We start from the raw sequence: 15,000 nt of genomic DNA, 5'->3' as shown, positions 1-15,000 counted from the left end.
GAAAACGGCAAGAAAAGATATCATAAAGATGCCAAGTGAAAAAAAAAAAGGAAATCGGCCACTTCAGATAAATATAGCCCTGTCAATGCACTAACTTGAAAAACTTCACATGCAATTATATATTACAATATCAACATCTCGTATTCTCCACTGAAATTGATAAATCAATATGGCTGGTGATTAACCAAACAAACTATATGAAAATTAACGCGAGCAAGCAGGAAAGGAGAATAATTCATTTTGAACTATTTGATTAACACGTTTAAAAATCAATTTTTTTAAATAAAATTAATTTCGCTCGTTTTTGTAGTTCGTTCAAAACAGAAGCACACTTGTCACTATCTAGCAATCACGGACGCTGAAACAACCAATCAGAAGCCGCTTTAAAGATTCGTTTCCATGACTACTAAACTTCTCAAAGACACCTGTCCCTAATTTTGAAACGACGAATCACAAAGTAGCGAGAAAAGGCGGAACGAAAAAACATTGGCTTTTTTTGCATATTATATATCACTGGCCATTGCACAATATTAAATAGCCTTTCATTGCAAGTGATCAGTGGTAAAATATTCCGTGAATGAAGGAAATAGAGAAAAAGTGACTCTGTAGCCTTGATATTGGATTTCCTCTGCAAAAAGACGTAAGACCAACTTACGGTAAATACGAGTATAATGCCGTCTGGTAAAATATCCCCGCTTGACAATTATCGTATCATAACGCTATAGCGTCTATTTCTTCTTCGATTTCAGCAGGCTTTGCACAAGTTACAGTGCCGTAAAACGAAGACTTATAACTTACATGGCTTTGTTAAATACGGTGAAAGGAATTGTGGAAGACTCCAGAGTTGTCGGCACGATCATTGGATTGGATTGAATATTACATGTTTACTATGCACAGTGATATAACCAGTTTGGTTTTCAGAACACGTAAGCGAAATCTGTGAAAGCTAATCTCATCTGGGTGAATCGGCATTTTAAGGAGGAATAAATATGACAAACTACACTCGAGATAAGCAATATGTATTGAGGCAACTCGCCATGGCAAAAGAAACACTTGCAAAGTTACGAGCTATTACTGAAACATCAACGACAAAAACAGACGGTTTGAATGCAATGCCAAACGGCGATTTGTTTGGGATGGAGAGCGTTAATGGATGGGACGACTGTAAACACGATTGCGTCGATGAAAAAAGTTCTGGTTTGGGGATGGAATCACCGCATTTGGAACTTCGTGAAGACACTGCAAATGGTGATAAATCGTCATTTGCACATGAACGTTTGGCGAATTTGCTTGGTTTGCAAGTGTGTAAATTAGAGGATGATTTGAAAGCATCACTCCTAGCGCATTTCGAGGAAATGGAAGAACAGAAAGAAGAACTAATTTCTTGTTTTGAGACAATGCACGCGCAACTTTCAAAACATCATGACATTTGTCGAGAACACTATAACGAAATGGCGGAGAAAGACGCTCGCATCGAGGAGCTTAAAGTGGAAAAACAAACACTGGAAATTGATGTCGAAAATTTCAGAAGAGAAAATAATCAACTGAAGAGAGTTAAATCTAGCACACGTAAATATGGCTACCGGATCTCACCAGGGTATGTGGAACCTGACCAACTCAGCGAAACACTTATGAAGGAAAATTCACATTTGAGAGGAAAGCTTCGAAAATACGAGACACAAGACTACTCGACAATGGAGAGGAAAATAGCGTTTCAGGAAATACTGTGCGAGACGTACAACAAGGACGTTATGACGAAAGATAGCTTGCTAAAGCGCTTGAAAGCCGAAAATGCAGGACTGCGCGAGGATATTAAAAATCTACAAGACGAGATGCTAAGAGTAAATGCAAAACGACTAGATGCAGAACAACATGCAATGAGATTGCAACAAGAATTACAGTTCAGTGAGGAACAAATAAGCACTCTTAGAGAAAAGTTAAGCAGCTCTGAAGAGGAGACAACATATTTTCAAAGGTGTATACACGTAAGCAAGGAAAATTCACAAGCGAATGTTTTCGGTGAGAGCCAGTTGTCTGAACTTGGGAATGAGATTGTCGCACTGCGTGGAAAGTGCGAAAGTTACAGAGACAAATTAAATGACAAAGAAAGATTCCTCGCTTCTGTTTCTAAAGAGAATGAAGACTTGAAAAGGACTGTGGAAGCTATGAAAAGGGATCTCAGTGCTATGAGAAGTGAGGAGCGTTCCCTTAAGATTGAAAACGAACGATTGCAAAGAGAAAATGCGGACAGAGATATTGATCGACTGAGCAGCGAAACAACTGCTGAAGTAAGCACCAACAAGATGTCTTCGATGAAACATCAGTTACGCCACTTGGAGAGCAGAGTGAACGAGTTAGAGATACAGCAACGCGACCAGGAGAATCGAGAAACCGAGTTGAGCCAAGAAGTGCTGGCGAACCTGGAGAAATATACTCAAGTTGAACAGAAGCTATATCTTACACGGAAAGAGCTAGCGCAACTTCAAGGATTTTACGAGTCCAGTCAAAACAAAAGGAGAGATTTGCAACAGGAAGTCGAAAGTAGCAGGAGAACGATCGCTTCTCTAGAAAAACGGTTACTTGACAAAAAGATACACGAAGAAGTGGAGAAAGGAAATGGTGACGCGATCAAAGACAACGAAGGATTACACAAAGAAATCCAAAGACTAACAGAGGGTTTCCGAACAAGTCAAATAGAAATCACGGAGTTGGAGAAAGCTCTTCAAACCGCGCGCGAACAAAACTCTTTGCAAAGGCTGAGGTTGGAAGCACATGATACGTTGATGGAAAGAAAGGATAAAAGAATTAAAGAGCTACAAAATGAGCTGATAGAGCTACACAATCAGATCGAGTCGCTCACTGATGAAATCCTTAAGAACAACAGAGAGAGAGAAAGCCTTCGAATGGCAAAAAGATTGCTTGAGCAAGAGGTCGATTTAATTAAATCTCGTAAACTACTGGGGTCAAGAGCGCTTTATCGAGAAGGAGCCAAAGAAGGCTTTTATCATACAACTGATCCTGCAAGTCCTGATAGCGGTTTCTCAGAGACGGAACGAGAAAAGGCCATCGACAGATTAAGAAGAGAAATCCTTTCTAGATCTCAGCACCCCGTTCTACGGGAGGAAGAGTTTGTGACAGACGAGGCGGAGAAATTGCAAGCGGATCTAGCCCTTGCAACTCGCAGGCTTGATGAGACAGATGGAAGATTAAGAGAAGTTATTGCCGAAAATGAAAATCTCAAAGATCAAGAACATGAAGCTAAGATTTTGCAACAACGACTTAATGAGGAACTTCGCAAAGTGGTCGCCGAGAATAAGGATTTTCATGAAAAGGTCAGAATACTGTCGCAGACTTTGGAAGAACACCAACAGTTAACAGCAGATGGTGCAGCCGCAAAGTCACTGAAATCCCCACTTCAAGCAGAGAATCTGCAAGCCATCGACGAACCTCTAATAAAGATATCAACTCTACAACTTGTCTCAGAATCGTCCCCAGAGAAACCTGGGGATTATCTGCAAAATGATGCGGTGAAAAATCGCAAGGATTCGATGGATGAGCTTAATGTGCTTAGCTCGGAAGATTCCAAGGAAACAATTAATCAACTTCAAAACAAAATTGACGAACTTCAAGGACAACTTCAAGATTACGAAATGCGTTTGGAAACGCTAGAGTCAGAGAACAAAGATCTGCTGTTAAAGTTCACAAACACTCAAGAAATCGGTTTATCTGATGAGGATACCACTTTGCAGCATGACAGGGAAAAATTGCAGCGTGAAATTGAGGAAATAAAAGGAACAATTCACCATTATGAAAAGAGTTTAACACAGGCAAACGCAGAGAACGAAAACCTGTCACAACAGTTACAACAAACGATTGATAGCCTCAAGGAAATACAACACGAATGCAAAGTCTTGAAGAAGAGAGAAAAGGATTGGCAAAATAAAACAGAAGCATTGGAAGGAAAAATTCAGGGTTTTAAGGCAAATTTGGAAAACAAGAACAAAGAAAACAAAGAGACGTTGAAAGAGTTAAAAAGCTCGCGTGAAAATCTAAAAATATTGGAGAGTGAGAGACAAAACAATAAGGAATATCTCCGAAGAAAAACAGAGGAATATGACGACAAACTCCTTCACTGCGCATCAAGTTTAGCAAACATCAGTGCAGAAAAGGACGAATTATTAGCGAGGCTTGCTCAAATTAAAGACAATCTTGAGGAGAAGGAAAGAGATCGCAGAGCTGAACAAGAAAACAGAGAAGCACTTCAGAAGATTATGCAAGAAGAATTGTCTGCTAAAGATAATGAAGTTGCCAAGATGCAAAAAGAGTTGTCAGAGGCATGCGACGAACAAGAGCGCCTGAAAGCGTTATGCGAGAGCTCCAAGGAAACTCGGTTTCAAACAGAAGATCAGTTGCTAAGCGCGCAGAACTCGATTCTTGATTTGGAAAGACAGAAGAGTAATTCACGGGCCAATGAAAAATCGTTACAAGAGCTTCTGCAACAGTCGGAAGAAAGTAATGCACGTCTTCAAGTAGAGCTCGTGAAGGCAGAACAGAAGTGTAAAAAAATGGGTAAGGAGGAAAAGGCGCTACAGCAACAAGTAGAGCTCGCTCAACAAGGTTCTGCAGAATTAGAAAGAGAAGTTGAAGAGTTAAAAGAAAGGGTAGAAGTGGAAGAAGAAAAACATAAGAGGGCAATCAAAAATTATCAGGATGAACATAAAGAAAATGAACATTTGAGAAGACAGTTGGAAGATGTTGAACATGCTTTGCAAAATTCTCACCAAATGAACGAAAAAAAGGTTTTTGAGCTAGAAGATGCCTTAAGGGGAAGAGACAATGATATAGCACAACTGAAGGATGAGTTATCAATTTCAGAAGACCGCTACCTTGAAATCAAGTTCCTATCAAGTGACACCCAAACCGAGCTCTCCGATTTGCATGCAGAGCTTATAGAGAGCAAAGAACAGTTTTACGCAGTGTCACAGGAAAAGGCAAAACTTTTGCGCGATTTAAAAGAAGTTGAGCACGATATTACTGATAAAGAGCAAAAGATCGCGGCTCTGGAAATGGAGAAAATCGAAAATAAAAGAATTATATCTGAACAAGGTAAAAGAGTTGATGAATTATTGAATAGGTTAGATGAGGTAGAGGATGACGTTACCAATCTCAGCAAACAAAATGAACGCTTAAAAAAATCCGTTGAAGAGGCATCCAACAGCAACACAAAAATGGAGACTTTAATCAAAGAATCTAATGAGGAGAAGGAACATCTTGAACAACAGCTGTTAGCGGCTCATGAAAGCATTACAGACTTGGAAGCTGCGTTTCAGCGAGGAGAGGATAAAATTTCCAAAACTGAAGAAAACGTCTTCGCAGCTAAAGACCAAATAGCCAAGTTGGAAACTCAGCTCGAGGCAAGACAAGAAGAGTATCGTGCGTTACAGAGAGACTACATCGAAACAGAAAGAGAACTTGAACATTCGCAGGAAACTTTAGATTCATACCAAGAAAAGATTACGAGTTTGGAGAAAAAATTGCGGGATGCCAAAGCGGACATATCTGAACTTGAGATGACGAGGGACAACGGGCTTTCCAATGAACAATTGCTTCAGCAGAGATTTGCAGAAGCACGCGATGATATTGAAACAATGGAAGCTGAAAACATCGAGCTTAAAGAAAAGCTGATAAAATTGGAGAAAAAGGTTGGAGAATTGCTGTCCAGTCAAGAAACATTAGAAGACAGAAAAGACGAGCTCGAGAAGATCAACAAAGAGCTTTGCAAGGACCTGGAATATGAAAGAGACAGACGATTGGCTTTAAAACAAAAAGTTGAGATGAAAGACAGAGAGAACGATATCATTGAAAGAAAGATCCAAAATTTGGAAAAGAGTGCGACAGAGCAACAGGAATTGTCAAACAAGGAAATGGAAGAAAAGGCAAAGCTGAGAGATGAACTTGCACGGGCTAAGAAAAATGTATCTGAATTAGAGGCAGCTAAAGAAAACCAAGAAGAAAGCATTAGCAAAATAGAAGAAGTGTTAAGAGAAACAAGGAATAAATTGACAATACTAGAACAAAGATTGGAAGATTCAAAGCGAGATAACGCAGATTTACACGAGGAAGTCGAGGAAGTAAACAGAAAGTTGAAGTATGCAAAAGAAGAGAATTCTGAACTGGAGAAAACGCTGCAAAAACAAAAAGATATCAGTGATGGATTGAGGAATAATCTCGTAGAACGAGACGAAAGCGTGATGACTTCAAATTACAACCGTGATGTGGCTGAAAGAAGCCTGCAGGCGCTGAAGAAAGACCTCGCAAGAAAAGACGCAAAACTGAAAATCCAAAAAGAACAAATAGAGGACATGGAAGGCGAAGCGGAAAAAGCAGACAAAAAAATAAAGGAAACTGAATCTTCAAGCAAAAAACTTGCAAGCGAAAATGAAAGGCTTACTAAGGAACTGGCGGACATCAAAGCGAAACTTGAAAAGGCAGAAAAGGGTAAAGACGTTGGTAAATCAGAAGTTCCAGTGGTGCGAGTTTCAGAAGTGCAAGCCACTTCAGTAGGAGCAGACCAATTAATTCGTGACTGGTCGGACAAACTGAGCACGGCACAAACAAAAGTGACTGACCTTGAAACCGAGCTTCTTAAAGACATAAAAAAACACGAGGCAAGGGTTCACAGAACGCGACCTGTTCCACCAGAATTGCGTAGAAAGAGCGCCGATTATGTGTTAACCGACCACGAACGACAGAGTCGGTTCCGATCCCGACAACGACCAAACCTGAGTCGTGACAGCTCGCTAGATTCACTAAGATCAACACAGTCCATGCTGGACTACCTCGACGACAGGATCGTGGATGAAAATCTTCTTTCTACCGTTGCCTCTTCGGGACAAGGGATTGTTTCAGTTGTAGACAAAAATTTCACTGTTTTAGGGAATGATACTCCTGCGGCTTCAGAAACTGTTACTCCTACGCCTTCAGAGCCCAGTACCCCAGTGACTGCAGGTTATGGTAGTCCTGTAGACTCTGAAAGTGAAGGACCATATGATGTCCCAACGAGGAAAACAGCTCGAGCCAAATCTTTGAACGCCTCAACAGAGAGCATAAGAGAAGACAAAGAGAGAGATGTCACTAAAAAACAAGAGATCCTGGGAAAGGAAGGATCACAATCGAATGGACAAAAAGAAGAGAATCTCGTCGATTGGAAAAAGCCAAAAGTGAAAGAGCTGGACATTAACGACAAACAACCACTTTTACCCGAAGCCTCAACAAACCTCCCCGACGAAACGACCTCGTCAAGCAAAGCAGATGACCTCGTAAATTCGAGGGGAAAAGAGCCATATATACATCCCTTGCCTACTGAAAAACCACAGCGCATTGACGGTACAACAGAGAACGCTTCAGATACACAAAACAATCCCCAGTTGCCACCGCCGGATGACTCACGTCCAGGTACCGAAATGCCGTCAGGTGAAGTAGAGGATCTCCAAACTGCCACGACACCAGATCTGCACATGATCTTCCAAAAGGAAATATCTAAGACAGAGAGAAATGATGAAAAAAAAGAAGAAGAAGAATCGCAAAACATTTGCTTTAAGCCAAATTCTACAAACAATCTGCAGGGAGAAAATCGCTTCGATGGGATGAGAATAGAGGAGGCGCCCGAGCTACAGTCAGAAACTTCACAGTTATCATTTCTTAAGCAACGAGCAGGCGATTCACAGAACGATTTCCAACAGGCAAGTCCTTCAGTCCAAACAGACAGCAATTTCCATCTGAAAACAAAGGAGATGACCGAAATTAAATCGGATTATGAAAAACCAGTGTTAATCCAGCCACCATCAGAGGATTTGTTCCAATTCGTGAATCTCCCGTCTGATAATTCCTCGGCACTTGTATCATTCGGTGAAGATCCCAAACCGACTCTCCTCAATGAAAATCACACATTTATGGCTGATTTTGATTCTTTGGACATCCCCGAACCTCAACCATACAACATGGGTGGACGTGAAATTCTCGATCCCTTTGAACAACTGATGCGAGACGCTCAACGCAGCGATTTCGATGACATAGCTCCAAATGAAGCAGAAAGTAAGAACATTGATACCGATCTCTCTACAATTTTAATTTTTGATCTTCAACAAACAGTAGGGAGGAATAACGAAGATCCGAGCAAGGGTGAACTCATGGAAAATTGCCTCGATGACGTCACCATTGACGTTACAGATGATGCAACTTGTGATGACGTTGTTATCGATCGTCAACAAACAGCTGGGAGAAATAATAATGAGCCCAGGAGATATACCAGCAATTATCCGATCACTTATGAGGAAAAAGGTGACGTCATCCACCCACCGAAACAATTCGTCTCAGTTTCGTCAACAGATGATTATAATGATGACGTATTTAATTTTCGAAAATCACATGAACCAGTCCCTTACTCAGTGAGGGTCGCAAATGGCACTTATCGTGATCGTGACGTTGACAAACCAATGGAAGAAGCAGAATCAATCTTCTTGAAAGATGGTTACAGTGATGGCGTTGCTGATTTTACGATTCCACTTGAATCAGTTCCTCCACTGAGGAGCGTCACGTATAGCGACATCAACAAACCACAACAAGAAACCCAAGCAAAATTTATACCAGACGGTTCTAACGAAGACGTAACCGATTTCACCAAACCACTTGAGCCAATCCCTCCACCAAGAAAGTTGAAAGAAAAAATGAAACCAGTTTTGTTTCCTCGCAGAGAGAAGAAAAAGGACAATGAAAAAGACAGGAAAAGTAAAAAGAAATCAGCTAAAAAGCCACAGCACCTTGAGGTTGCTAGAAAAATAGTTGAAGCGCCTTCTGATGAAAGGGAAAACAACAAGCCCAATCGTCCTCCAAAGCCAACACACCCTGCAGAATTCTCCGAAGAGAAAGATGGACGCGTGATTGCTTCATTAAATCAGTCGGCAACGTTGCGTTCTGGTGACGAAGTAATGCACACTGCTGCTCGCGACAGTAAGAGCAAAACAACTGGATCACCAATGCCTGTTGTTTCCCGCGGAGTTTGCATATAAGCAAAGCGCAGAGATGAATAAGTCACAAAGTCAAATAAGAAAGGAATTTGAAGCGAGCAAAGACTTAAACAGAAAACACAAACCCGAAAGGCCCCCAAAGCCAGCAGTTCCAGCAGCATTTGCTAACGCATTGGAAGATGAAAACGTTTACAAGTCACCTAGTCAAATTAGAAAGGAGTTAGAAGAGGTAGCAAGAGAGGCAAAGGCAACAATTACTGAGGCAAACCCCACTGAAAGACACCAACAATTTCAAACGTCTGGGAAGAGGTCAGCTCTATATCGCATCGAGGAAAGAGGGGAAGGAAGCACTGATGACCACGCCCATGGCGATGGCACAGAACAGAGAGAGGTGGATGAAAAGAAGGGAAGAAGGCGTCTATCGAAATTAATAGCCGCTTTTGAGAAACACTAGAGGCAACACACATAGCACAGCCAATATCTACTTTCACAAATGACTGCCAGTTTCTCACTTGTTGACACACAGGGTCCTGAAGACAAGCGTAATGTTGTTTTTTTTTTGGGGGGGGGGAGGGGTGAGGGAAGGTGGACAGAACATAGTAAATATGAATCTATCTTGATAGGAAATCAGTGGAAAAGTGTGTTCTTGGCACGTGGGATATAACACATCCCAGGTTATGTGGAATAACTGATAGATTTAGTAAAGATGTAACGTCGCTAGATGTTGGCTTTGTTGCTTACAATATTAAGCGAAGATTTTTGTCCACCAAAAATCTCATCTTAGGTTTTACCCAAAATAGATGAAGATATTACCCTGATAAGGATATTGGAGCTATTAAAAACATCAAGCCTTCAACGTTTTTTTAATAATATTATTGCTAACGAGACTGCATGATCATTTGTTATAAATACATGTTCATTATTTTAAGCTGTTAGGTAAGTTCTTCAAATGTTCCATCATTTGACCACATACACAAAAGTTAGATGTGAAATTCGGCCAATGGGTTCCCAAAGAGTTTCTGTGGAACGAGAAAAAGAAAGACATACATGTTAATGTTTTTAACAAAAGACTTCACAGACAAGTCATTGTAATTTTTCAAACTATTTAATTAAAGAAAACTACATCTGAGAAATTAATGAAAGCACTGACATCATAAAATGATTTATGGTATATTAAGTAGTGTGAGAAATCCTAGAGTCAGTGCAGAAATGGGTCCACACAAAGAACGAGAAAGATGTCTGACCAGGGTTGAACTGAGCTCTGAAATAGATGACAGTTGCTCTACTGAATGATCTACAAAGGCCAGTTGGTTCCATTTTATGGGTATTTTAAATCTCAATTTCTGGCAACTTTACATGTACAAGTACCAATCAAGTGCACTGGATTGCAATGTTATGAGAAAAAAATTTGGTTCCAAGGAACAAGCCTTGTCATCAAAGTTAGCTGTCTTGTTCTGTTCCAAGAGGAGGACAACACGCCAAAAAAAACATTATTTAGTTTGATGTCAAGGCTTGAAAGAATGAAACAAAAGAATAATTACGTATTAAAGAAGCATTTCAGCACCCTGAATTTTCATACCTTGCAGTGTCTGTTGTGAATTGATAAAATATAAAGTCTATATTCTCATTAACCAGAAGTCTGTTTGCTCTGGAGTCCGTGTATCTCCCTCTTTACAAATTTGATAATCCTTTTGTAGAGTTACAATACCTGTAAGCCAAATCACACCATATCTGTGTTAATGGTTTCAATAAGACTTGCAAATGTATATATTGGAAGTAAAAAATTAATAAAGACTGCCAAATACATGCTTTATCAGTGACAATAAAATGTATTTTCCCATACATTGATCAGCAAATCACACTGAAAAAATGCCAATCTACAAAGACGAGATGATTACAGTACATGAATGTCTTTATAAACAATAAACACTATAGACCTTTACCTTTCTTTAGTGTAGTATCAAGTCCCAGTTGTCTGAGTTGTGGCTCCATGGAGTGCTGAAACTGTTCAAAAGGGCCTGGAAATACATGTACACCATAGAGTACATTTTGTCTCACAATACCGGTAATTAATCAAAGAAGAAACAACTTAACAGAACCAAGAAATGTTATGTTACCAATGTTATACACTATTTTTGTCAGTTGCTCAGTACATATGGTACGTGCCATTCGACTTTGTTACACGATTATTATGCCTCCATGGACTTTTATCTAGACTGGGTCATTGGGGTGTTGATGACTGCTCAGTTGTGTACATAGGTTATTAAAAATGAACATGAAAAGCTACATGTAACTTACAACAATAATAGAACACAATCGTCCCTTAACTTGGCACTTACTGTAAATAACTTTTATAAATAATCACAGTTAAGCTGATGTAAAATAATCTCCTAGCTCAGCCAACAAACCAACTTCAGTATTAATGATGAACCTGGTGCATAAACTATTGAAAGAACTTCATGAATAAAGCTATTATACGTGACTACATGAAGAACAATAAACACTAGTTCAACAAACTAACATGGAACCTTCCTTCTTGAATACCTATCGTAAAATATCAAACGTTTTCAAGTCGTACACTGTATCTCTATTGTTAGAAGCTTGTGTACCTAAAGGAGTTGTTACACTGTGAAATGTTTCGTGCAACTTGTCATGCCACAATGTCGCCAAAACATTGGGAGACAATTTGCACGAAACATTTCACAGTGTAACAGGTAAGCAACCACCTTAACTCAGCATAAATGTAATAATGATAATGATAATGATGATAAATAATAATAATATAAGATAATAATAATAATAATAATAATATAATAATAATAATTCCTATCAAACATGATAATGTAATGGATTTCATGATAAAACTTACGGGCAGAAACATACTTATTAAAGACAACGTTTCAGTGTCCTCGTGACACCATCATCAGGTCAAATATAATATTTTATGGATAACTCGAATATTAATGTTCAAGATTAAGTTCAAAGTCCCTAGAGGTTAGGTGAAAAGTTTTGCCTTTATCGAGTCACTTTGGATATTCAGACACGGTTTCGTGCTCGCGAATAAGGAACATTTCATACACAAGACAATCAAATTTGCAGGAGCATTTCTTAAGACTGCAAAACATGTCAGATGTTATTGTTCTTGATTGATGTTGACTTTGGCTGTGATTGAATATTGAACCAGATCTTTTATGCTCATCGATCCTTTGATAGAGATGTCGACGTGTGTAACCCAACATAGCTGGCATCACACCAGCCACATTCAAATTTGTAAACTACTGATTGTTCGTTGATCAACGCGGGCTTGATTTCTTTATGTTTGAGATCTTCTCCAACTTTTCGAGAAATAAAGACTGGGCATAAGTCGATGTTTAACAGCTTACCAAGATCTTTCAACTACTTGCGCACAGAAATCAAGCCCTGAGTTGATCAACGAACAATCAGTACTTTAACAAATTTGAATGTGGCTGGTGTGATGCAGCTATGTTGGTTACACACGTCGACATCTCTATCAAAGGATCAATGAGCATAAAAGATCTGGTTCAATATTCAATCACAGCCAAAGTCAACATCAATCAAGAACAATAACATCTGACATATTTCGCATTCTTAAGAAATGCTCATGCAAATTTGATTGTCTTGTGTATGAAATGTTCCTTATTCGCGAGCACAAACCGTGCTGAATATCCAAAGTGACTTGATAAAGGCAAAACTTTTCACCTAGCCTCTAGGGACTTTAAACTTAATCTTGAACATTAATATTCAAGTTATCTGTAAAATATTATATTTGACCTGATGATGGTGTCATGATGACACCGAAACGTTGTCTTTAATAAGTATGTTTCTGCCCGTAATTTTTATCATCAAATAATAATAATAATAATGATGCAGAGGTTGAAAGCCTTGTATCCACCAATATATAGGAATGGAATTTGGGATAAAAAATTGTGGTGTTGTGGTGCTGAAGTGGGGAAAGTTGCATAATAGTGAGGGTGTTAAGTTGATAAATGGACAGATGATAAAGGAAATTGATGATGCAGGTTACAAGTATCTGGGTATTCTAGAGCTGGACAAGTTAAAGGAGACAGAAATGAAAGACAAATTTCAAACAGAGTACTTAAGGCGGTTCAAACTTCATGAAATCTCAGCTCAATGGTAAGAACAAGATCAAAGCAGCAAACACGTTGGCTGTGTCGCTGTTGAGGTATGGAGCAGGAACAATTAAATGGAATAAGGAGGAACTTCAGGAAATATATAGGAAGTAATAGAAAAATCATGGCAATGAATAAGGAGCTACACCCAAGAAGTGACGTTGCCAGAACGTACATGTACCCAGACAGAAGGGAGGAAGAGGTCTGATCAGTTGTGAGAGCTGCATAAGGAGAGAAAGAACAACTTGAGCTGGTATGTGAGAAATAGTGAAGAGGCATTACTCAGGAAAGTTGGAGATAGCACTGTAGTCAACATCTCAGAGGCTGACTAGACCCAAAGGAGTACAAAGTGAATGAAGCAAAGGAGAAGGAGAAAGAATGGAAGCAGTAAAGAATGTACGTATGGGCAGTATGTGAGAGAAAAGGAAGGCATTGACTGGGATGGAACCTGGCAGTAGATTGCAAAAGGAGATTTGAAAGGATGTATTGAGGCCATGATATCTAGCATCCAGGAACAAGCTTTGAGAACAAATTATATGATATTTCATATTGATCACACAGCAGAATCCCCTTTATGCAGAATGTGCAAAAGTAAGGGAGAAACGGTGGCCCATGTGGTGAGTGAGTGCGGTAAGCTGGCACAGACAGATTTTTAGAACGCACGATAACATGGCACGCTATATTCCCTGGCAACTTTGTGGTAAATGTGGATTGGAAAGAGCTAATAGCTGGTGTGAACAGAAGCCTGAGGGTGTGGTGGAAAGTGAAAACTTCAGGATACTGTGGGATTTCACAGTCCAGTGTGATCAGAAAATCAAGGCAAGAAGACCAGACATTGTCCTTTATTAATAAGAAGGAGAGAGAGGTTGTCATAATTGATGGTGCCATCTCAGGTGATGACAGGATGAAAGACAAAGAACTTGAGAAGTTAGAGATATACCAGCTATTGAAAGATGAAATTGCAAAAGTCTGGCACATGTGAAAAGCTATTGCAGTGCCCTTGGAGCCGTATCAGTCAACTGTAAGGAGTACATGAGGCGAATCAGCGTGAATGTGAGTTTGGAAGTGATCCAGAAAACAGCATTGTTAGGGACAGCAAAGATACTAAGGAAAGTACTATCCCTGTAAGAAGAAAGAAAAGAGAGACCTGGGGCCTGTGGTGACTTAACCAGCTCCCAAGGACTATAAACCAGCCGAATATCCTGCCTGAGTCAATAAGGAATGGACGTAATATAATAATAATAATAATAATAGTAATAATAATATAATAATAATATTATTATATTTGTTAATTATTAGTTATTATTATTATTATTCATTTTAGCCATAATTATTGTGGTTAAAAGGAGTAATATTTCTCATGCCCCCCTACATGTACATGTACATCCCTTTGCTTTGGCTAATCTTGTCATCTTTCTTGATAGAACACAGTGGCCCAGGCTGATGAAATAGATAATAAATATTTACAGGTGATGCTATTTTCAGTGCAAAAAACGTTGATTGTTAATGTTACTTTTTAGTTGTCAATGCTGCTGAAATTGAAAGATAACAGTCTGTGACACCTTGATCCTCCAGTCTGTCTGGCCTGCAAATAATAATGTTCTACAACCTTAAGAGCATCTATTGCAATACCTGCATCTACTTTCACATCACATGTGGCTTCATTGCCTGATCTGGCATAGGTTCAAGCTCTCTTAATTTTCAAAATGCTGCGCTTAAATCAAGCAATACGAGCAAAGACACGTGCTGGCGATTCATGTCAAACAGGATGTCATTAAGCAGGATGTCGTTAACTATTTTAAGCAGCGCCGTCTCGGTAATGT

General features: G+C 39.4%; 1 protein-coding gene across 1 annotated transcript in view; it reads left to right on the top strand.

Annotated features, from left to right (window-relative positions):
* The window catches only part of LOC138032071 (extracellular matrix-binding protein ebh-like), a 61,556-nt gene that overhangs the window by 28,645 nt on the left and 17,911 nt on the right, over window positions 1–15,000 (top strand). Inside the window, exons 8-10 of the mRNA XM_068879657.1 lie at window positions 979–9,056; window positions 10,980–11,091; window positions 12,950–13,181. Of these exons, the coding sequence (XP_068735758.1) occupies window positions 979–9,056; window positions 10,980–11,091; window positions 12,950–13,181 (8,422 nt within the window). The remainder of the gene's footprint in view (window positions 1–978; window positions 9,057–10,979; window positions 11,092–12,949; window positions 13,182–15,000) is intronic.

Source organism: Montipora capricornis, chromosome 14, assembly GCF_036669925.1.
Source record: "Montipora capricornis isolate CH-2021 chromosome 14, ASM3666992v2, whole genome shotgun sequence".
NCBI lineage: Eukaryota > Metazoa > Cnidaria > Anthozoa > Scleractinia > Acroporidae > Montipora > Montipora capricornis.
The sequence above is the reverse complement of the archived record's forward strand: the minus strand, read 5'-3'. Positions and strand labels throughout refer to the sequence as shown.